Source organism: Hakea prostrata, chromosome 5 (assembly GCF_041222555.1).
Source record: "Hakea prostrata isolate BN-2017 chromosome 5, UWA_Hpros_2, whole genome shotgun sequence".
In the NCBI taxonomy this organism is placed as follows: Eukaryota; Viridiplantae; Streptophyta; class Magnoliopsida; order Proteales; family Proteaceae; genus Hakea; species Hakea prostrata.
Window position 1 is genome coordinate 40,666,536 of NC_142604.1, and position 24,746 is coordinate 40,691,281.

Sequence of the window (24,746 nt, forward strand, 5' to 3'; positions counted from 1 at the left end):
CCGATATCCACACTTTCAAAAAAAGAGAGAGAGCGCCGGATCACTACCATGTTGGACATCGGCATCATCTGCCCAAGCATCAGTCCCTACTCATCACCGATACTCGTAAAAAAAAAAAGACGGCACCTGGAGATTTTGTGTTGACTATCGCGCTCTAAATGCGATAACAATACGAGATCGGTTCCCTATTCCTACCGCCGATGAGTTATTCGATGAACTCTATGGAGCTCGTTTCTTTTCCAAAATTGATTTTAGAGCAGGCTATCATCAAATCCGCATCCGACCAGAGGGTGTACAAAAAACAGCGTTCAGAACCCATGAAGGCCATTACGAATTCCTCGTAATGCCCTTCGGGCTGACAAACGCTCCTTTGACTTTTCAGGCAGCAATGAACCATATATTTCATCCCTTCCTGCGACGGTATGTACTCATTTTCTTTGATGATCTTTTAATTTACAGCAAGACATGGGAAGATCATCTCGGCCACCTCAAAATTATATTAGAAACTCTTTTGCATCACCACTTATATGCCAAACGCAGCAAATGTTCATTCGGTTGCTCTGAAATCGAATACTTGGGGCATATCATTTCTGGTAAAGGACTCTCTGTAGATTGTTCCAAGGTGGATGCAGTTCTTGCTTGGCCGATTCCCCGAAACCTAAAAGAAGTCAGAGGATTTCTTGGATTAACGGGATATTACAGGCGCTTCATAAGAGGATATGCCCAGATTGCCACACCTTTAACAGATTTAATGAAAAAAGGAAATTTTACCTGGACTGAAGCAGCTGAGAAGGCCTTTCGCACTCTGCAACAATGTCTTGTTCAAGCCCCACTCCTCGCCTTACCTGATTTTACACAACCATTTATTGTTGAAATGGATGCTTCGGGTACTGAGGTTGGCGCCATCTTATCTCAACAGGGTCATCCAATCGCTTTTCACAGTCGCAAATTATCTCCACGCTTGCAAGTGACTTCTACCTATACACGAGAAATGCTCGCTATCACACAAGCAGTTTCCAAATGGAGACATTACCTGTTGGGAAGTAAATTCACTATCAGAACCGACCAACGGAGCCTACGGGAGCTTACTGATCAGATTATTCAAACACCAGATCAGCAATATTGGTTGAGCAAACTCCTTGGTTTTGAATTTGACATTCAATACAAACCAGGCAGGGAAAATCAAGGGGCAGATGCTCTGTCTCGCATGCCCGATGTCCAGCTTCACACCTTGGCCATCAACACACCATCTCCAATTTTCTTGGACCGCCTCCGTCACGAAACTGCAACATCTCAAGAGCTTGCACAAATTCTGTCAGGCATTGTCGCTGCCGATCCTGCATATAGTCGGTATGCACATCATAACAGCTTATTATTTTACAAAGGGCGTATTCTCATACCCTCTGCCTCTGAACTCTACACAACCTTTCTCAAGGAATACCACAATTCTCCTACTGGAGGACATGCCGGTTATATGCGAACCCTTAAACGTCTCACCGCCAATGTTTGGTGGCATGGGGTGGCTAAAGAAACCAAAAAATATGTTGCTAATTGTATCCTCTGTCAATAGCTGAAAACTCCACCACAAAATCCTGCATGCTTGTTACAACCACTGCCAATACCAGAGGAGGTTTGGGAAGACATCTCCATGGATTTCATTACAGGACTTCCACCATCTCAAGGAAAAACGGCTATAATGGTCGTGATTGACCGTCTCTCTAAATACAGTCATTTAGCTCTTTACCCACGGGTTTTACAAGCATTCAGGTTGCCGATTCATTTCTCACAGATGTTGTACACCTCCATGGGGTACCTCGCTCCATCATCACTGACCAAGATCCCCTGTTTTTGAGCCACTTTTGGAAGGAACTTCATCGCCTGCAAGGTACTACTTTAGCCTATAGCACAGCTTACCACCCCCAAACTGACGGCCAAACAGAGGTCCTCAATCGCACCCTTGAGATGTACCTCCGGAGCTTTGTTGTGGATGCACCGCAACGCTGGACAAAATACTTAGGCTGGGCCGAACTTTGGTACAATACAGCACACCAAACAGCAATTGACATGACACCTTATCAAGCCTTGTATGGACGACCTCCTCCAGTGCTCAGTCGCTACCTTCCACGCTCCACTTTGAATGCTACTGTGGATACTGAACTACGGACGCGAGACCACATTATCAACACTTTGAAAGCGAACTTACTCCGTGCCCAACACCGGATGAAATTCCAAGCTGATAAACACCGGCGAGATATGGCGTTCGCAGTAGGAGATTGGGTTTTTGTTCGCCTCAAACCATATCGCCAAACCACTGTTGCCCGTCGCCTCAACACCAAGCTTGGTCGCAGATATTTCGGTCCTTATCAGGTAACAGAGAAAGTAGGGAAGGTTGCTTATCGCATTGATCTCCCTGAAGGTTCTCAGGCTTCATCCCGTATTTCACATCTCGGTTCTGAAGCCCTGCTCTGGAGATCCACCGCCCTTTGCTGCCTCACCTCAGCTCCCTCCTCCTAAACTCACACTTGCTGCAATACTTCAGACCCGACAGGTTAAAAGGCGCAATCTTATCACATACCAGACGTTGGTTAAATGGGAAGGCTTACCACTTGAAGAGGCAACGTGGGTGGATCAAGATGAATTCGTACAGTGTTTTCCCAATTTTAACCTTGAGGACAAGGTTGTCTTATATGGGGCAAGCAATGATACGAATCCGACGGTAGCTGGAGCAGCTCAAGAAGATCCTTCACGTAGGACAAAACGAATTAGCAAAAGACCTGCTTTTCTGAAGGATTACACTCAATGATGAAATGGGTTGTTAGAGATGAAGGGCTGAGATTTAAATAGAAGTGGGTTGTTAGATGAAGGGCTGAGATTTAAATAGAAATGGGAAATGGGTTGTTAGAGATGAAGGGCTGAGATTTAAATAGAAGTGGGTTGTTAGATGAAGGGCTGAGATTTAGATCTAATGAAATCCTATAAATGTAATACAATTCAGTAATACAGAATCGAAGAAGTTAACTTCTACCTTATTCTGCTCTCTGTCTCTACTTCGTCTCCTTGCTCATTCTTCTTCTGCAACTTACAAACTATCTGAATCATATCAAAAGCACTCCTCTACATCAAAAACCCAACTAAGCTGTTACTAACCTTATCCAAATTCATTACAGAATAAGGGTTAGTAGTAACGGAGATAAAATAAGATGGTCTTTTAACCAACCAATCCTCCCAAGAATATTTCTGTTGGATTCTATTCGGAGTCTAATAAGAGTTTGTATAGGAGTTAAATTAGAGTTTGCATTCATGTAAACTTCTATTCCTTGTAATAGTCTACTTTCCACTTTATTATAAATAAAGGGCTTGAGATCATGGATCAAGAAGCCATTCTGCCAAACATTGTATTTCAACATGGCATCAGAGCCTAAGTGTGATTAGGAAAACAAAACGAAGACCTACCTCCTTCTTCTGAATTTTTTTTCAAACCCATCGCAAACCACTTCAATTCTCTGATTTTCTTCAAAAACATCACAGTTCTTCAAACAGGTAGCAATTTCTGATTCTTTCCAAACATCGCTGCTTCCTACGCTATCGAGGAAAAAAAAGGGGGGAGAGAAAGCGAAGTTCTTCGCTTCCGGAATCTGCCGCTTCCATCTTGTCATTATCGCTACAACCGTCGCTTCCTCGCGCCATCAAGAGAAAAAAGAGGAGAAAAAAAAGGAAGAAAAGCCATTGTTTTCTCGCGCCTCAAACCGGTATCTATCATTCTTCGCTTTTTCTACCACCAAACCAGACGGAAAGGAGAGAGAGGACGAGACCACTTCACGCTGTTCTTCTGTTTTTTTCGCTACTTCAGGAGAAGCCGAATAGAATCACCATTTCCGCCGTTGTCTGCTGCTTTTTTCGCTACTTCAGAGAAGCCGAACGAATCTGCAATTGCAATTGTAACCATCGCCATCTCCAAGAAACCAGGTACCTTTCGTCTGAAACAAAACCCCTCTGGTTCCCTTTACACCCTTTAAACCAAACCAAAAATTACACCATTTGTCTAAAAGTCTTTATATTTAAACCAAACCACATCATAATTGGACCAAACCAAATTTGGACCAATCTCTTTACATTTAGACCAAACCTGACCATTGCATATTTGGCCGATATTTTTTTTTTCTTTCTTCTAATCTACTATTCTGCTTTACAAAAAAAAAAAAACTGCAACGTTGTTTGAGTTGTTTGGCTATTGTATTCTGCAATGTTTCTTTTACTTCGAAAGGGTGAAGACTGAAGAACTGCAGATAATTTTGTCAACATGACAACTATTGATGATACTACTACTCCCACTGGATCCAAATATTTTTCCACTTTTCATTCTCTTTCGGTAAGATTTGATGGCACAAATTACTTGATCTGGTCTCGATCTGCTTACCTGACTGTTGCTGGAAGAGGACTAGTTGGATACATTATGGGCACTACTATCAAACCCATTACCGCAGGTGTTTTACAGGATAAATGGATATCAAACGACTCTTTTATAATGTCATTCCTTTTGAATTCCATGCATCCAAATATTGCCCGGGGTTACCTATTACTTGATACTGCAGCCCAAATCTGGAAGGCTACTACTGAAACATATGGACAGTTGGGGAATGATGCACAAGTTTATGAGCTACGAGAGAAGCTTCATGAGACTACCCAAAAGGAACTAACTATGGCCCACTATTATGCTGAGTTGCGATCTCTTTGGCAAGAGTTGGATCATTATGGGGATTATCACCCCACTAATCCAGATGATGTGGCGACATATAAGAAGTACATTGATAAGATTCGAGTATATGACTTCTTGGCAGGTTTGAACGTGGAGTACGATCAAATCAGAGTGCAAGTCTTAAGTCGTTCTCCCTTTCCTACATTAGAACAATCTTATGCTCTTGTTCAATGTGAGGAAAGTCGTCGATTAGTCATGCTTCATACTCCTATTATGGAGAAATCAGCTTTACAGTCTGTTTGCACTAAATTTGATCCGGCTAAGGAGATTGTTAAGTGTGAGCACAGTCGTCGATTAGTCATGCTTCATACTCCTATTATGGAGAAATCAGCTTTATAGTCTGTTTGCACTAAATCTGATCCGGCTAAGGAGATTGTTAAGTGTGAGCACTGTCACAAACCATATCATTCCGAGGAAAATTGTTGGAAACTGCATGGGAAGCCTGTTGATTTTGAGCAAAAACGAGCACAAAGACAAGGAAAACAAAATGCTAATCTTTCTGATACAGTTTCCACCACACCCTCTGCAGACGTTGGTTTTTCGCAGAGGAGGAGTTACTCTACGCGACGTATTATGCGGTCTTCTCTCTTCGCCGGTACAACCTCGACCCACTGCTTCCTCTACTACCCCTACCAACTCCTACCTAGCTACTTCAGGATCTGGGGAAGGAGATTGGTCGTGGTAAATGGACTTTATTTGCTCGAGCCGATTGGAGGATCTACTTATGCTTTGACTACATCTTCTAATCCGGTCCATTCGGTAATATTAGACCTTCATTAGTGGCACCGTAGGCTCGGTCAACCCCCTTTCAAATTTTGTCATTTTCTTTAGATTTGTTTTCCTGATACTTTTATCTTATCATTACAATTTCTTCCTTTCCAAGTTTCCCCATTGGAATTTCCTTTGTTATTATCTTCTCACGTGTAACGCTACACGTGAGGGGGAGATTGAAGATGTCTACAATTCAAAGCCTTTCATGTAGACTTCCTTATGTAGAATTTGATCTTTGTTACCTTTGAAAGTTTGTCCCTTACCTTCGCAATCTTCCACTTTGGAGATCTAACATTGCTATAGAGCTATCTTTTTGACTGTGCAGAACTTGATCTCTGTTAACCCTAGAGATTTGCCCCTTAACTTGACATCTTCCCTTCGGAGATCTAACCTTGCAAAAGACTTGTCGTTTGACCTTTGCAGAACTTGATCTCTATTACCTTTGGAGATTGTCACTTATCTTGACAAATTTTCCCCTACCTTTGGAGATTGTCCCTTGGCAAACTTTCCCTTTAAAGATCTAACATTGCTACAAATCAAAACTTTCACTTTGGCTGTTTTACCCTAGCTATTGTTACCCCAAAAATATATTTTCCCTCAGATTTGTGCAGAAATTTAGTCTTCTCAACATTTGAAGATTCTACTTTTTTACTTGGGCGTTCTTCCTTGGAGACATAAAGTTGCAGTAAAGATGAGGACAAATCAAATGGAAGTCTATAAGGCAGACGTAATCTATAAGTTTGAATATCAAATTGCAGATGTTTACCTGGACAGATGTTTTATACTTTTTTGGTCAAGTTGGACATGTGTGATATCCATGCCTCAACTTGAGGGGGAGTGTTGGATTCTATTAGGAGTCTAATAAGAGTTTGTATAGGAGTTAAATTAGAGTTTGCATTCATGTAAACTTCTATTCCTTGTAATAGTCTACTTTCCACTTTATTATAAATAAAGGGCTTGAGATCATGGATCAAGAAGCCATTCTGCCAAACATTGTATTTCAACAATTTCAGTCCCAAGGTTTTAGGTGAGCAGATAAACAACTAAAGTTAGAAGGAAAAGGCACTGAGTCAAGTTTTAATCAGTAGTCGAAAGTCAGAAGTCAGAAAGGAAAGAGTTAAAAAGAGAGTGAAAGGTCCAAGCAAGCTGAAAGTGAAGCAATTTCTTGGGTGGAGGAGTCAAAATCGATAATAGGGAGCTTTAGAGAAGTTGAATTGGGGAACAGACTCCACCAGGACTGAGATAATAAGATTTTGTCAAGCCCTTCATAAACTGTATTAGGGGGTTTTCTTCTGTTGGACCAGGTAAAACATTTGCCAGGCCAATAACAGTGATAAAGGAAAAAATGCAAATGTATCCTTAAGTGCTGCACTATAGGGGGAAATAGCAAAAGAGGTCCCTCCAGGCTTCTCAAAAGGTTCCATAATCTCATCAGAATCCCAATTGATACAAAGGGGGGATAAGATTGGAAATAAAGCATTTTAACTAGTTTCAGAAGGGTAACCTTAATTCTGGGTGTAGAGGAGCATAAAAAAAGATGATCACAAACTTAGCAGTATATGAAAGCCAAAAGCAGATGTAATGGAGAGAAGTCTCCACCTTATCAAAGCATAATCATATTTGGCCACCATAAACCCCTTTTCTAGCCATGAGTTCCAAATTTTTCACAAAATGCCACAGACTTAAAGTTGCAAACAGGAGTCTGCAATTTGGTTTTGCTAAGGGTTAGAAGATTTTGTTTTACATAAACACACAAGGTTAATACAGTACATTTTAACAAGATGATATGGATTTTAAAGTAAGCCAAGAGTGAATCCCTCAGAAATTCCAAGACAGAAGATTCTTAACAAAAGGTTAAACAAATATACATGCAGTTTAAAATGTCATTGTGAATGGAGACCATGAGACCAGTACAACTTGTTGAGTTGAGGTTATACAGTTATACGCAATAGACCAGAGGATAATAGTAAAAACAATAAGATAATTAACACAACTCTGAAGATTAGGAGATTCCTTGGGTGGTAGTTCCTCTGTAGACTGCAGGGTCTGGCTCTGGGGAATAGGCTGGTCCTGCTCAGTCCGGTGACAAACGCTCATTCTGGCATCCCCATGGCCATATCCAAAGTCTGATTTTCATTCCAAGATAGAATAGTTGAGAAAAGGATAGGTCTGTCAGACAAAGAAGAGTAAGAAGCTAGGCGACAAACTGCAACAGCCGGTAAGTGGGAGGGGTTGCAGCATTTTCTTTTCTTAGGGTTAGGAAGAGCTGAGGGGTCGACATAGAACTGGGAATTGGGATCAGGTGGAGGGCCGGCGTTGTTAGGAGGTATTGGATCACAGCTTTTACCATCAGAGGAAGGCACCTCCATCGTACACCAAAAAGTGTTAATATCATCAACCACACTCAGGACCACAGCACATTCCTCCATTTGTGGGATATAAAGTTCCACCATGGAAAACAAATCAGCACTACCAAGTCCACTGGGTGGGCACTGAAGAAGATCAAGGACAAGGCCTGACTCAAAAGATGCTGGGGTAAAACAGCTTTGAGTTGCTCATCAGTAATCATTTCCAAGTTTTCATTGATAGAAGTTAACATAGGTTCACTGCACATGGTGGCATGCATGTCCAAAGATGGAGCACTATCCACTTTCTGGTCCTTAGAGGATGAAACAATCACATTGCCTGTAGCTGAAGATTCAGTAGAAAGTACATTTGAAGCAAACCAACTCATATGGCAATGACCATTGAAGGAATAAATCATGAAAAGTAGGGGTACGTCCTCAAATACACGGGGTTGGCCTATACCCCAGGATCTTTGCATGGTTCTGCGGTTTTTACGACTCACGGGACAATTTTAGTTCTTGTATAATTTTATCGCATCTTTTTACAATTAAGAACACTCATATTTTAGCTCAACCGAAGAGGCCACACCCTGACTGTTTCCAATGGCAGACAGAGGTGTCGCTTGCTTTTTGTTGAATGAAATTCTGATACGTGCAGTATCAGCTGGAAACTCATTATTGGCTGGCACATAATGCAATTCCAAAGACTTTCTCTGCACATGCCACTGCCTGCTTGAGGATGTCAACCATGAAGCAATCAGCTGGATTAGGCCGCACCTGACTGATATTGACAGTTCATCTTTTTTGCCTGATTTCACCGAGGTATGAGATGAAGGAGAGCAGGTCTGCAACACCAATGGACCTTAACCAATGCCAGATTCTCATGTCCAAAGGTAGAGAACGTGCACAATAGACACTGCAGCATATTCTTTCAATGGATTCAACAATTAGCAGCACATCATCTCACGAGAAGGCTTGGGATACCCTGACACAGTAACCAAACAACATCAGAGAAGCACCAGAATGTGTGGCTGGCGCAGAAGCACCAGTTACAGAACCGCCAACAGGGGCTGCATGCCATACAGCACAAGGTGTTTCTGGTGTGAACCATAGCACCCGATTGATTTCCTGCACTCCCAGAACTAAGAGGAACATCGCAGTTCAAAAAAGAGAACCCGAGTTAGAAGATGAAGAGAACGGCAGTTTCTGTGCCATCAGAGGAGAACCAGACAGAATAGTCTGAAGGAAGCCAAAGTTACAGCGATTAATCACTCCTCAGAACAGCAGAGGAAACGGCAGTGAGCAGCCAACGGAGAAAGTTCACACAGAGCTAAAAATTAGCAGTCTCTGAAACAGGGAATCGGCGACAGTCTGTCAAAAGTGATGGCACAGACGGGGAACAGCAAACAGCCAAAATGGAAGTCAGAGTCATATTCAAGGAGAGACTAGAGAGAGAAGATGAATCAGTCAAGGTTTAAAACCATAAGGCATTGCACCCAAGGGAGATCAACTGCTACCCAATCAAAGCTGTTCCTACGTGGTGCCCATCACTGCCAGATTAGGGAGAGAAAAATGGATAACATAACAGTGCCAAAAAAGACAGCCAGGAGGATATAAGGCAATTATTAGTAGAAAAGGGTGGTTGGTGGCGTGAGAGTGAAAACAAGAAGGAAGAGGGGTTGTGGGGGGAGGCTGAGAGAAGGCAACACGCTGAGGGCTTCATCTCCTCCTTCATCTAGTGGAGCAGTCGAGACTTTTTAAAAAATGTTGAACTAAGACAAGACACTAGGTTTGGGGGGGAACCAGAGTACATCCTTTTCTATAGTCACTCATCATGCATATCTATTACAGTATTTAATGCTGGGGTAAACAATGGTTTTCAAAAAGTTGGAAATTATTTAATGAAGGATTTGCCCCCAATTAAAAGAAAAAGTGGGGCAATCTTAGAAGGGTAAATAATAAGGTTACAAACACTTTGGTTTTCAATGAGATTTTCAGGCATATGTATGCACACATACACACTTGCACACTCTTTTCACCAAAATACTAAAATGTCAATTTTCTCCAGTAGCCACTTGATATAAACTTAGCTGCTTAGCTGAGTACTTGACTGTCCATTCCAAATTACCCACCCCTGTTTCACTGACCATTAGTTGGCTGTATGCATTAATTGTTTCACTATTCAGGGTGTTGAACTTGAGTTACGGAAGCTTGAAGGAGCAGTGGAGGCCATTCATGAAAATTTGCTCTATCTGAAGAATAGGTACTTTTTTTCTTCTTTATATTCAAATTCAATATATTTGCTGTAGATGGGACACTTTACTGGGAAAGGGTATTTACACATTAGCTCCCTCCATTAGGGGATGCTAAGATGGATCTGTAAAAGTGATAATGTGGCTAAATATTTCTAAGAAGACTGTTTTTCTCATCACCAACCTAATCTCATTGAAAACATTTTTGTATCTGGAAGTATAGACATTTTTGGAAAATGAAGAAATTTTTTAGGAAAATCAGATGTGATCAGGGGAAATGGAAAAACCCAGCACAAGACCAAATCTCTCTTTGTTTCATATGAATCTTGGTCGTGGCAGCGGAGAGGGTCTGAAAGGAAAAGAAGAAACAAAAACTAAGCTGAAGAACCTGAATAGAAGATGAAGCTTACGGTTGAAGAACAGCCAATTCTTTCTTTTCATATTCATACATAGTTACTGAGGCATTCTCTTCATCTCTTTTCTCTCCTTGTTATCAATATTTTTTGGGGGGTGAATAACTTGTTTCAATCTTGTCATTCCTACAAAAAAGGAACCAGCCCAGGAACCCAGAAACACCACCAAAACATTGAAAAATAACTTTCAGTTCCCTGTGGATGTGCTACAAAATAAGTGGAAAGCCTCAGACACAGCAGCCAGGCTACCTTGGATTGTCCACATGCAGCCTTTACGTGATTACACTTGCCATGAAAACCTGAAATCTCCCTTAGATAATCTAGTAAGGCTAGAAGTTGCAGTCAATACTCCTACCCATGCTGTGACTTTGAGAACATTCTGGATTCATTGTTTGAAGATCAAAAACGTCTTCTGGCTTGAACTGATCTTGTTCTCCGAATATCTTTTGTTTTTTTACGTGGTACTCAGTCCCCCCCCCCCCCCCCTTTAATGACTAGAACTTGGACCGAACTGAGTGTTAGCAGCAAAGATGGATTTGTGATGAGAAACTTAAGTTTGCCATAACCATAGGAATCAATGGGAGAATGACAAATTACTCAGGTGGGTTGCTTGGCATAATCATAAGAAACATTTTCCACTATTTCGTTTGTAAATGGAGAGGAGACAGATCTTGCATAATAGTAGGCTGACTGGTGATAGACAGAATGAATAGTTGCTGGGAGATAATTGAACAGTGGGTTGAAGGGCTTTGAGGGTTCAATTCCCACTCGTTCAGTGCAACATAAGGCACTGGATTAGCATCCTCTCTCAGTGCACATGAGCTTTCTCATTGAGATTATGCGTTGTCATGCTGATGCCCATGGTCACTCTGCTTATGCAACTCTTATCTTCTGGTCTTTGTATCCTGTTCCTCCATTTTTTTTTTCTGGTGTCATCTCTGGGTTTCTCCAATGGCATTTTTGCCAGTGTTGCTTCCCATGGATTCTTGGACAACCTTTCAGATTCTGATGACAGTAGAGGCAGCACCACCATCTGCTTCATCTCCCTAACCATGACCTCCCCAGAAACTGGTTGCAGCCTGAGATGGCTCTCTGCCAGACTAGATCTAAAATTCCAATCTCCAGACTCCACTCAAGCTCCCCTATCTCAATGCAAACTTTTTTCTGGAGGAGCCTGTAGATGAGACTGATGGCTGGGTCATGATTCTCTGAACTCTCAATGGTTGGCAAGGCTGCAAATTCCATTGTCTCCCCCTGCTCACTGAAAAGATGAACACAGCTTTAAAAATTTAAGCGAGAGCACAGGCTTTTTTGCTTGCTGTAGTCCTTACTTTTTAATTAGATGCTTCATAGTTTTTTGATTGCAAATATTGAACTGACTGGCCTTTCGAGGTTTGTCCCTTCTATCATGTAGGCATTTTGTTATTTTAACTACCATTTTAGTTGCCATCAGTGCATCTAGTCCTCGGGAAGATCTGTAATGGGTTTCCTATAACTTGGTGAACCCAGTTTGTCATACCTGTAACATGGTGGACGAAAATTGTGATCATCTTCTAAAAAGATAATCTGGTTGTTTCCCCATCCCCCACTTGCCCAACCCTCCCACTACCAAAACTCCCCCATCCGAACATTTAATCTACATATTTATTTCTTTTTGTGTATTTGCAGGGAAGCTGAGATGAGATTAGTGAGTGAAATGACCAACTCGAGAGTTGCATGGTACAGTGTCATATCTCTGGGAGTCTGCATCTGCGTTTCAGTTTTGCAGTTGTGGCACTTGAAGCACTTCTTCCAAAAGAAGAAGCTTTTATGACTTCCCCTACCAATTATTTTTCCAGATGCAGTTTTACTAGAATGGAAGAGGATTAAAATTTTGTTTACTTCTGTACCTTATGTTCTTGTTGTCAGAAAGAAAATTACTTTTCATTGATTGGTAGAACATCCAGCCTTGTTTGAAATTGGGTGAACCACCTACATATAAATCCTAGAAGGGTTGCCTGTACCAGGGCAGTTTTAAGAGGAGAGGCCACCATGACCATGAAAGGATCAACCATAGAAATTGCAACCAAAGTATTGTTTAAACATTAAAGGCCCTCTTCCACCACTTTAACAGATTTCAACCTCTGGTTGATTTTTCATTCTTTTTCTATAGTTCTATTCTAACGAATTCAGGGTCTCCCTTAAGCAAGAGCCTAATGGCTTCATCCAAGTTTTAGAAGTAAACTGCATGTATCTCATACCCACCAAATGTTTGTAATGTAGCACTTGTTGCCAGAATATTGCATGCTGCTTTCAATCAAATACTAGGTCATCATCAATTTGTATGGAAGTACTTGAGTTTTTGAATGAAGCAGTTCCCCAGCTTGATACGCAATGTTTTGGCAAGAATGCCACATTAGTAACACACTTGGTGGGTTGGGTGTGCATGCAATTGCCATCTAGTACCTGAATGAAGCCATTAGGCACCTCTATGAGCTACCATGAGTTTGTTAAAATGGAGTTACAAAAAAGAATGGAATGAAGTTGAATTCTATAAGGCAGTGAAGGAATGTCCCAAATATTACGTCTGTTGCAGTTTATGTGGTGGTTCATTTCATAGCCGTGGTTACCTTTCCCCTTGCCATTGTCTTAGGCATAGACAAGCACAGTCCCTCTAGGGTTTGTTGTGATAGGTAACCTCTAATAACCTTGGTTGGAACTTTTCTGATTCATGACTATGCATATTCTCTTATAAATAAGTTCGCTCCCTCACCCCCCCCCCTCCCCAAAGAAAAGAAGAAGAATATGTTAGGGCTTGGAAAAAATACTGACTTTTCATCCACACAAGTGCATAAGATGTCAGGGTAGGCAAAAGGAGTCCGGATCAGCTCCCCCGACAAGGAGCACAAAGTGCTCCTCGACGGATTCCCAACCACACAAAACAGTGGGGCCCACGGTGAAAAACACTTTTTGGAAGAAAAAAAAATTATCCGTGGGCCCCACTGATTTGTGTGGTCGGCAACCCGTCGGGGAGCACTCTGTGCTACCCACGGGGTGAGGATCCGGATTCAGGCAAAAGGAAGGAAATGGAATTGTGATACAATCTTGGGAACATATTACAGTTCTACAGGGGTATGTAAACTAGAGTCCAGATCCTCTACCCCTATATTATGTATCTTTTACACCCCTCCACCATATGTTTAAAGAGGGGATTCACTTGTGAGAATTGACAAAGTGGATTTGAGGTGAGTCCTCCTAAATCCTCCTAAATGTGACGTAGAAGTGTAAGGGGAGCACACCAAGTGTAGAGGATCCCAACTCATGTAAACCATAGAATGATAGTGAACAGTTGACTTATAGGGAGTTTTTTTTTTTCTTTTCTTTTTTTCCAAATTAAATAATAATAAGCAATCAAACAAATCATTGGTCTAGAGGAGGGGGAAGCACTCAAGAATAAGCCGCCATTAAAGTTCAACTTCCCTGTTCAGAGGCGCTGGGACGCACTGAATCACTCAAAAATCCTAACGTACCAACTGAAGATCATTTCTCCCTTCAGTCTTATTTCCTAGCCACAACCCAAGACATTAATTCTAAGTTCAGAAATTTTAGCTTTCAGTCGAATTGCAGTCGAAGACCGTGTGGTTCCGTTATCTTATGTGAGTGTCTGAGGGAAGAGAATCTTGGCTCCTTTAAATGCAGGCTTTGCCCTGACTAATCCGGTGTTCGACCCGGGTCTCACACCTGGCTGTGGTGGGTGAGTCTTCCAGCCGGGATTTTTTGCATCCACAAGTTTCGATACCGGAGCCTTACTTAAGTGGACCAAGCTGCTTACCACTTGGACCAACCCCCGTTGGTACACTCACTGTAGTTACAGGCTAACTTTTTGTTCTAAACTATAATACCATTTTAGTTGTACATGGATGAATTATAGCCACTTCTCAGATTTGTATGTGAGTTCGAATATTCTCCTACGAGGGTTAGTGTATAATGTAGAAGACAAGACCCAATCCACGGAACCGGATGATTAAACAAATCACCCAAATGAACAAAATAAACCAAGGATCTTGTGCAATATAAATTGAAAGACAATCACAAAGCAAATAAACAACAAACCACCACAAGAATGAAAAAGGAAATGCAAACAACACACAAGAATTTTACATGGTTCACTAACCCGAAATATTCGAGATTAGCTACATCCACAGGGAGGGATTTCACTATTTTAATCTTCAAAAATAGTACAAGATTTGAGTGTGATACAATGTTACCTCAACCGGTCACATAACCTCTCAAACCTCCTTAGAATACCCTTCCATCTTAAGCTCTTGAAGAAACCCTTCAATCCAAGCTCAAGCTTCAATGGAGTTGCAATGGAGAAGAACACAAGAGAGAAGAAAACCCTTTTCTTGCAAAACCACAAGAAGAAGAAAACTCCAAAAGCTCAATCCCGTTTTTGGACAAAAACCCCTTTAGAAGTCACCAGAAACTCACTTTTTCTCACTCCATTTACCTCTCCCAAGGCCCTCTTAATGATACCAAACACCTACCCATGTTTAACACTAAGTGGGACCCACCAAATTCAAAATTTGAATTCAAACAAAAGATAAAGTGATTTTCATCACTAAACCCAACAATCTCCACCTTGATGGAAATCACTTACTTGTTGAATCATGTTTCTTAAAGCCAAGAGAAGATAGACACCAATTCAACTTCTCTCCTTGGACAACCTTGGTAAGCATATCCGCCACATTTTCATTTGTTCCAACTTTTAATAATTGGATCCTTCCGTCTTCAATGACTTCTTGAATGTAATGATATTGTACCAATATATGTTTTGTCCTCTTGTGATGTACCGGGTTCTTAGCCAAGTAAATTGCACTCATATTATCACAAAACAAATGCATACCTTTTGATTCAATGCCAATCTCACCCATCAAACCTTGAAGCCACACCGCTTCTTTACAAGCTTCGGTTGCCGCCATGTATTCCGCTTCGGTAGTTGATAATGCCACCGGCGCTTGAAGCTTAGACATCCAACTTATTGGACCATTTCCATACTTGAAAACAAACCCCATTGTAGATCGTCCCTTATCACGATCATCACAATAACTAGCATCCACATAGCCTTGAATTTTCTCTCCACCTTTGTTAAATGTGATAGAGTAGTCACTTGTGCCTCTCAAATATCTAAGCACCCATTTTGCCGCCTCCCAATGCTTCTTTCTGGGATTTGCCATAAACCTACTCAACACACCAACTGCATGAGCAATATCCGGCCTAGTGCACACCATTAGAAACATCAAGCTCCGAACTAAACTTGCATAAGGGTATCTTGACATCTTGGTCTTTTCATCTTCCGTATTTGGGCTATCATTGGAAGATAATTTGAAATGTGATCCCAATGGAGTTGAAACCGCCTTTTCTTTACACTTGCCAAACTTCTCAAGAATTTTCTTCACAAAGGACTTTTGAGAAAGTGATAAAGTCCCATTCATTCAATCTCTTTGAATCTCAACTCCAAGAATTTGTTTGGCTTGACCAAGATCCTTCCTTTCAAACCTCTTGCTCAAACATCCTTTGAGCTCTTCAATTTTAGCTTTATCCTTGGACACCAAGAGCATGTCATCCACATATAAAACTAAAATCACATATGAACCATCATCAAAGAACTTAATGTATAAACAATGATCATATTCACTTCTTTCGTAACCAAGACTTAAAATGAAAGAGTCAAAAGTTTTGTACCATTGTCTTGAAGCTTGTTTAAGTCCATATAAGGACTTCCTCAACTTGCACACGAGCTTCCCTTTGCCTTTCTCAACAAATCCTTCCGGTTGCCTCATGTACACTTCTTCAAGAAGATCACCATGTAAAAATGTTGTTTTTACATCCATTTGTTCAAGCTCCAAGTCATGTATAGCAACAAGTCCAAGCACCAATCTAATAGTCACCAACTTCACAACCGGGGAAAAAACTTCAAAGAAATCTATACCTTCCTTTTGTGCAAAGCCTTGGGCAACAAGCCTTGGCCTATACCTTTCCACCTTGCCATCCACCCCTCTCTTGAGTTTGTACACCCATTTACAACCAATGGCTTTTCTTCCTTTTGGCAATTCCACCAAATCTCATGTCTTGTTCTTTTGAAGTGCTTGAAACTCTTCATTCATTGCATCCTTCCAATGCTTTGCATCATCCGCATTGATGGCGTCAAGAAACGTATTTGGTTCTTCATTTAAAGCCATCAAAGCTCTAAGAGTATTTGGATCAACACAATCCTTGTACCTTTCCGGCAAACGAGTTTGTCTTATTGACCTTCCTCCCAAAGGTACCACAATTTCTTCTTCAACACCCACCGGTGTTTCTTTTTGAATTTCTCCTTGTACATCTTGATTATCAAGATCTATAACATCTTCGTCATGAACATCCTCATTTGAAGAACTTGTAGGTTGCATGTGAAATTCATGGGTATCCTCAACAATTGATTTTTCTTCATCACATTTCTTTTTCACTCCCTTAATCAACATAGAGGATTCATCAAAATATACATCACGACTTATGATGATCTTATGGGTACTTGGATCCCATAACCGATACCCCTTCACATTCTTAGCATATCCTACAAAAATGCACTTCTTGGATTTTGGATCAAGTTTGCTCCTTTGACAACTTGGAATCAAAGCATATGCATCATATCCAAAAATTTTCAAATCCGAATAATCACAAGGAGTTCCATGCCATACCTCATTTGGAGTCTTTCCACCCAAAGTCATTGAAGGAGACCTATTCACAAGATAGCATGCCTTCAACATCGCTTCGGCCCACAATTCTTTCTCCAAGTTTGCATTGCTAAGCATTGCTCGAACCCTCTCCATCAATGTTCTATTCATGCGTTCCGCCACTCCATTTTGTTGTGGAGTATGCACAACCGTATGATGCCATACAATTCCAACTTCCTTGCAAAAATTATCAAATTCATTCTTTGCATATTCCATTCCGTTATCCGTCCTCAAAACTTTGATACTCCTACCGGTTGTTTTCTCCACCTCAACCTTGAAGTTCTTGAATGCCATTAACACACCACTCTTTGACTTGAGAATTGTCACCCATACTTTCCTTGAAAAATCATCAATGAAAGTAACAAAGTATTGAGCACCACCATAAGACACATCCGGTGATGGACCCCAAACATCCGAGTGAATATAATCAACAATCCCTTTACTTGTGTGCATACCCGCTTTAAAAGCCCTTCTATGATGCTTCCCATAGATACAATACTCACAAAATTCCTTCTCTAAAAAATTCAGATTTAGGATAAATTTCTTTTCCATCAAAACTTTCATACCTTTTTCACTCATGTGCCCAAGTCTTCGATGCCACAACCTAAGAGAAACATCTCCTTTGTCAACCGCCACATTTGCAACATCATCAACAATGGAACTACCCAATAACTTGTATAAGAGACCAACCCGGATTCCCTTCATGATAACAAGAGCACCTCTTGAAACTTTGAGTACTCCATCTCCTCCGGAAAATTTACAACCTTCCTTCTCCAAAGTAGATAAAGAAATCAAACCTTTTATCATATCCGGAACATGTCTAACATTTTCAAGTGTGCGAACAATACCATCAAACATCTTCAAGTGTACCGATCCAATGCCAAGTGTTCTACTAGATGAGTTATTCCCCATCTTCACCAATCCTCCTTCACATGGCTCATATGTGCTAAACCAAGATTTGTGTGGGCACATATGATGTGTAGCACCAGTGTCAAGAACCCAATTTTGGTGAAATTCCGAATTGCAACCCACTATCAACACTTCATCTTCGATAAGACTAGATGTGGTAGCCACAACTTGATTTGCATCCTTAGAATGTTCACCAACAATCTCTTTACCTTTTTCATTTTCCGAATTAAAACCATTTTTCTTTCTTTTGGAACAAATCTTTTTAAGATGTCCACTCTCTCCACAAAACCAACAATTGTACTTGCCATCATACCCCTTGGATTTAGAACGATGTCTTGACTTGCTTCTTGAAGAACCCTTTGAAGAATCACGACGTTCTTTGCTTCTACCCCTTATCATATTAGCTTCCGAACCCACCTCCATAGAACTTCCCAACGAAGCCTTTTTCCGGAGTTCATCGGCAAGTAATGTACTACAAACCGAATCAAAGTCAAGAGAATCCCCCTTACTACAACTTAGGGTCGTTACTAAATGATCATAAGATTCCGGTAGAGTGCAAAGTAAAATCACCGCCTTGTCTTCATCCTTCATCTTTTCTTCAACACTTTCCAATTGACAAAGTATATTGTTGAACTCATTCAAATGATTAGAAATATTTGAACCATCCTTCATTCTTAAAGAAAATAATTTTCTCTTCAAGAAAATTCTATTTGTGAGAGACTTTGTTTGGTAGATGCTTTCCAACTTTGACTACAAATCCGCCGCCGATTTTTCATGTGCAATATTAAATAAAACTTCATTGGACAAGCTCAACCGAATAGTAGACATGGCCTTGAGATCCATCTCTTCCCAATCATCATATTTCATTCCCTCCGGTTTCTTATATTTTCCCAACAATGCTTTGTGACAACCATTTTGAATTAACAAATCTTTCATATTCATTTTCCATAATTCAAAATTTGTCTTTCCATCAAATGGCTCCACCCTAAATGTATGAGCACTCATTGTCTTCAAAATAAATGCACAAAACCTATGCTCTGATGCCAATTGTAGAAGACAAGACCCAAATCACCCAAATGAACAAAATAAACCAAGGATCTTGTGCAATATAAATTGAAAGACAATCACAAAGCAAATAAACAACAAACCACCACAAAAATGAAAAAGGAAATGCAAACAACACACAAGAATTTTACGTGGTTCACTAACCCGAAATATTCGAGATTAGCTACATCCACGGGGAGGGATTTCACTATTTTAATCTTCAAAAATAGTACAAGATTTGAGTGTGATACAATGTTACCTCAACCGGTCACATAACCTCTCAAACCTCCTTAGAATACCCTTCCACCTTAAGCTCTTGAAGAAACCCTTCAATACAAGCTCAAGCTTCAATGGAGTTGCAATGGAGAAGAACACAAGAGAGAAGAAAACCCTTTTCTTGCAAAACCACAAGAAGAAGAAAACTCCAAAAGCTCAATCCCATTTTTGGACAAAAACCCCTTTAGAAGTCACCAGAAACTCATTTTTTCTCACTCCATTTACCTCTCCCAAGGCCCTCTTAATGATACCAAACACCTACCCATGTTTAACACTAAGTGGGACCCACCAAATTCAAAATTTGAATTCAAACAAAAGATAAAGTGATTTTCATCACTAAACCCAACATATAATACTAATTTTCACCTCTATCATCAGCCAACTAATGGATCCCCACTTTGTCAACTTCTAGAAGTAGAGTCCCATCATCTTTGTGTGTTGGACTTCTCTCTTGTAGTATCATTTGTTTCTCTTCTCTTTCAAAAGTAACTGTACAAACGGTTTAAGAACTGGTTAGGAAAAAATTAGTCAAAACTTTGTATATTGTAGTGATCCGATAACTATGACTAACAACTTGTATGTAATAGTGAAGTTGTTTATTATGATCAACGATCATTAATTCAAATTTTAATAGATTGTTTCTTCGTAAGGTAGGGATAAGTAGGGGCAAGGATTGAACATTGGGGGCGAATAATAAGTCTGGAAAAAAAAATTATGCTTTATGAAAAGAATACTAGAAAAATCGTGAGTGAGAGAGAGGAATAATTTGAGAAAGAGAGAATGAATATCTGATAACTGTGGAGAAGATTTATGAAAACTCCAATGTCTGCTAACTACTTCAATATTTGGAAGTGTGAGAAAAAAAGAAAGAAAGAAAAAAATATGAAATCAAAGAGGAGATTCATGAGAGAATAAATAGGAATGAAAATATGAAAAAATAAATAGGGAGAAATTCATGGATCATAATTTAGTTTTTAATTTAAAATTTAACATTTTATTCCTTAAAACTAGGGGTTTAATGATAAGAATGACATCTATACCCATCATTTTTATCTTAAATTTTTATTTTTTATTTTTGGAGGAAGCCAAATAGTGGTATTCCACATGTAAAATGAGAGAAATAAGGAAAAAAAATAAAGGGGTGTTTAAGATTTTAAAAAATCCGGACCCCCCAACCCCAACGTGGCTCCGCCACCGCGGATAAGAGTGCATACATTATAACCTTAGGATACTCTACAAAGTATGTATATAAAATCTTCATACTCCAAAACTGAGAAGATTTTTGGTCAAGTCTCAACGGCTCCTTGAATCCTTGTTGCTCTTTGGTTTAGTTTGGAAACTTGTTTGCTTATCTTAAATTTTTTTATAGAATAGTCATATGATTAGTCATGATGTACGGTAAAGAATATTAGACACTCAAAGAAGCATTATATGGATGAGATGATCAGGATGTTGTGATTTTCTTTGTTTTTGTTTAGGGTACTAAGGATATTGAGATAATGTGTAATGAAAATAGTGAGGATAAGGGAATGAGTGGCATGTTAGTTCCCCCCTCCTCCATCGGAAAAAAAAAGTGACAATACGAAATGACTTTAATACACAACACTTTGGATGGAGTTGATTGGAGGACAAGGATCTAAGTGGCTATCAAAAGAATGTTGAAATTTTAACTTGTTGCACTTGACATTTACATTACTCAGTTTTAGCCCTAAGATCAAGGAATCAAAAAGCCTTTTAGTAAAAATTGATTGGGTTAGATTGGATGAGAAAATTACCCCCAGACTTTGCTTATTTGGAAGCTTTTAGCCATATCTATTTCACTTCCTCCAAGAAATTTTTTTGAAATATAGATAGAATATCATCTATGTATAGATTGTTATTTGAAATATAAAAAAAAAATTAGTTTTATATCATTAAAAAAAAAAGTTAAAAATAGCAAGTCTTTTGAAGTCTAGGGATTGGAGATGAAAATTTAGCTACTTTTTGTTGAACACCTTCAAGATTAGAGGTGACCAATTTATTTTTAGTTAAAACTTTCACTGCTTAGTTACAGAAAGATTTGTGGTCAATTAAGGATGTTGTTATGTTATAGTGCTTAGATATATCAATTAGATGGTTTGTGTTAATATCATATGGTCATGATGATTGATAAAAAAAAATGATACATAATGTTTTTTGTGAATAAAGTATTTATAAGTACTTATAAAATAAAAATAATATTAAAAAAGTCTCCAGTGGAATGATTTGAGAAGTTTTTCAACATAGTGACTTTATAATCCTTCAATGGAGTGAGAATGTTATGAAAAAATCTTAAGGAGTGAACATGTCATCTTTTAACCTCAGTATGTGATCCTCCAATGAAGAGAGAATTACATGAGAAATTCTACAATTGAGTATGTGATTCTTTGAGAAGTGAGAATGATACGGTAACTCTAAAAGAAAGTAACTCTATGATACCCCAGTAAAGCAAGAAACATATGAGAAATGATACGAAACATTTAATGAATATGATTTACAATATTCTAAGTTAACAAGTATACAAATGTTTGTTAATACAACCTAGAGGGGGGTGAATAGGTTGCAACTAGTGGATTTGCCTAATTTTTTTTTTTTTAATTGCAAATAGAAAGTAAATTGTAGATTTCAATGACAATTAAGTAATACAATCAATCTAAAATACAAATGTTTTATAGTGGTTTGACTTTGCAAGTCTACGTCCACTATTCTTTTAGCCTCAAGAGAATATTCCATTAGTGATTTTCTTTCAATACAATGGGTAGAGATCAAACTCTTTACAATCTATGATTAATAGGGCAAGAGCACCATTTACAATCTTTGTTTTAAGTAAGGCAAAAGCACCATTTTCAATCTTTGTTCTAAGTATGGCAAGAACACTTTCTACCAATGCTAATCAACTAGACTAGAATTGAATAATCAATACAATTTGAAGAATTTGAAGATATTAGCTAACAAGGGGTATGACACTTTATCCCTTGTGTGAATGTAACACAATGAGGAATGAAAGCTCAAGATATGAGATGCACCATTAATGAAGTTCCAATGACCTTCAATAACTCCAAGCTTGACTCCAATGAGCTTGCTTGACAACTTTGGAATGTTCTTCAAAGTTGAATGAAGTTGGAAGGCAAGTGATCAATGCTTGTTCACCAATTTTAGAGCTTTGAGAGTTTGAGGTAGTAAATGCTCAATAGGCAAGGTAGAAATTTTCAAATGGGGGTGGTTGGGCTTATAAATTAAGAAGGCATTCAATTGCTTGGCCCAACCTCCCAATGGATAGAAAATTTCTTTGAAAATTTAGCTCAGATGGAGATCCGTCTTAATTTGTAGCCATTAGGAGACAGTTGTCGTTTGGTTTGCCTTAGCCAAATAGATTTCCATCTAGCACTTTGTGACCAGACAGACGTCCGTCTGCAGCATAGAGTGCACAAGAAGGTTTAGACAGGGACTAGATTGAGTTTTTGATATTTCTAGCCAACTCTAAGCCTCATACACTCTCCTAATATGTCTTAGGTCAGTCTGGTGACATGGTATGCATATAATTTGATACGATTACATATAAGTGCACGTGTATGTGTCATAAGTCCCTAATTTATCTAAGTCTTGAACTTGATTTGATTTCCCATTCATCTAATATGTCTTAGGTCAGTCTGGTGACATAATATGCATATAATTTGATGTGATTACATATAAGTGCACGTGTATGTGTCATAAGTCCTTAATTCATCTAAGTCTTGAACTTGATTTGATTTTCCATCTTCTTGTGCTTTGATCTTGACGCTTATTTTGATCTTGGTTCCTTGTCCAAGATTGCTTGAGCTTGACTTGGGCTTGACCATCCGGTGAGTTTGATCCAACTTGTTGAATTTGATCAACTTGTTTTAGTAATGAGCTGGATAATCACAACATAATGTAGACATTAGTAATTTATGTTTATTATCATCAAAACTAATTGAGGCTAATGTGGCAATGCTATCATGGCATTTCCCAACAATGTTGATAGTGGACCTAAATTTTAAATCCCCCTCCCCCAAAAGAAAAAAAAGATGACAAACTAATTTGGATGTAGTAAATAGAATGATGATCCGAATGGTAGTGGCCAATATGATTCCCATATCATCAAAGTACCAAACCCATACATATCGCCCATGATACCTAGAAGTATGGATGGACACACTTTCATCAACAAGATAGTAGGTAAATCATTCATAAAGGACCCTACACTTGTTTCTCTCTTTTTTATTTTTTGGTTTTATTCTATTCTCAACCATTTCAACCCATGGTACCAAAAGTCGATGATATATTGCTATGTCGATGGAACCCGATACAAAACCCATGTGCAACATGGGAAATTTCAAAAGTTGCCAATATTTAGCTGAATTTCGGTTAAATTTTCAGCAAATTTTCGCTTCATATTTTGCCATTTTCTCTCCCTTCTCCAAAGCTTCACATATTTTGCTATGATCTTCAACATCTACGAATACATCTTGCTTTGTTATTGCCAACTATTACATTGTTTATGTTGATGAAACAAAATTTTACACAAATTTGCGAGTTTTCTAGACTTCCAATTTCGCCCGCATACAGCCAAACATGTGCCGATCAAGAATATTAGTGTAGGTGATGTTATAGGCCAAAATAGTGCTCCTAGTGTGTATATTGGCTTCAAATTAAGCTACACAACAAAATTCAGACCAAATGACCCCAAATACCTCAAAAATTGGGTTTGATTTTTCATCAACACACCTCTAAAAGTTGCCTAACATGTCGCTGTGTCAATAGTGTCACCTGCCACTGACATGGCAACCTTGGTCCTACCCCCCCCCCCCCAAACCACCACCCAAAAAAAAAAAAAAAAAAACCACCAGTTCACCTAGTTTTTCCAACACAATGATCACATGAAACCCAAAGGTAAATAATATGATGTTATAAGAGATTCCTTTACCACTTAGTAAACATCATATATGTATTTAAAATTTACACTTGTTGGGGCCAGTTTATGCAAAGTTCAGCTACATTTTCAAGAGATTAGCTTTATAATTATTTAAATATATAAGAAAACTTTTCATAACCAAAGATTCCAAACTCTTGACCATATCCTCTAAGGCAAGCCAACCCCCTCAGGTTGGGACATTTTTTCATATAAAAAAACAGGAATATTGGTTAAACAATGTTCTCATTAAGGTCTGCCACCAAACTTGGGACGT

The 24,746-nt window shown here is 39.2% G+C and overlaps 1 protein-coding gene across 2 annotated transcripts in view; it reads left to right on the top strand.

Moving 5' to 3' along the window:
* LOC149015983 (transmembrane emp24 domain-containing protein p24delta3-like) overlaps positions 1-12,653 on the top strand; it is a 47,435-nt gene extending 34,782 nt beyond the window's left edge. Inside the window, exons 4-5 of one of the 2 annotated variants that reach the window (XM_089156987.1) lie at positions 10,059-10,135; positions 12,206-12,653. In XM_089156987.1, the coding sequence (XP_089013113.1) occupies positions 10,059-10,135; positions 12,206-12,350 (222 nt within the window). In that variant the 3' untranslated portion in view covers positions 12,351-12,653. The remainder of the gene's footprint in view (positions 1-10,058; positions 10,136-12,205) is intronic. The other variant, XM_089156986.1, reaches the window with a different exon arrangement.
* The last annotated feature ends 12,093 nt before the right edge of the window (positions 12,654-24,746 follow it).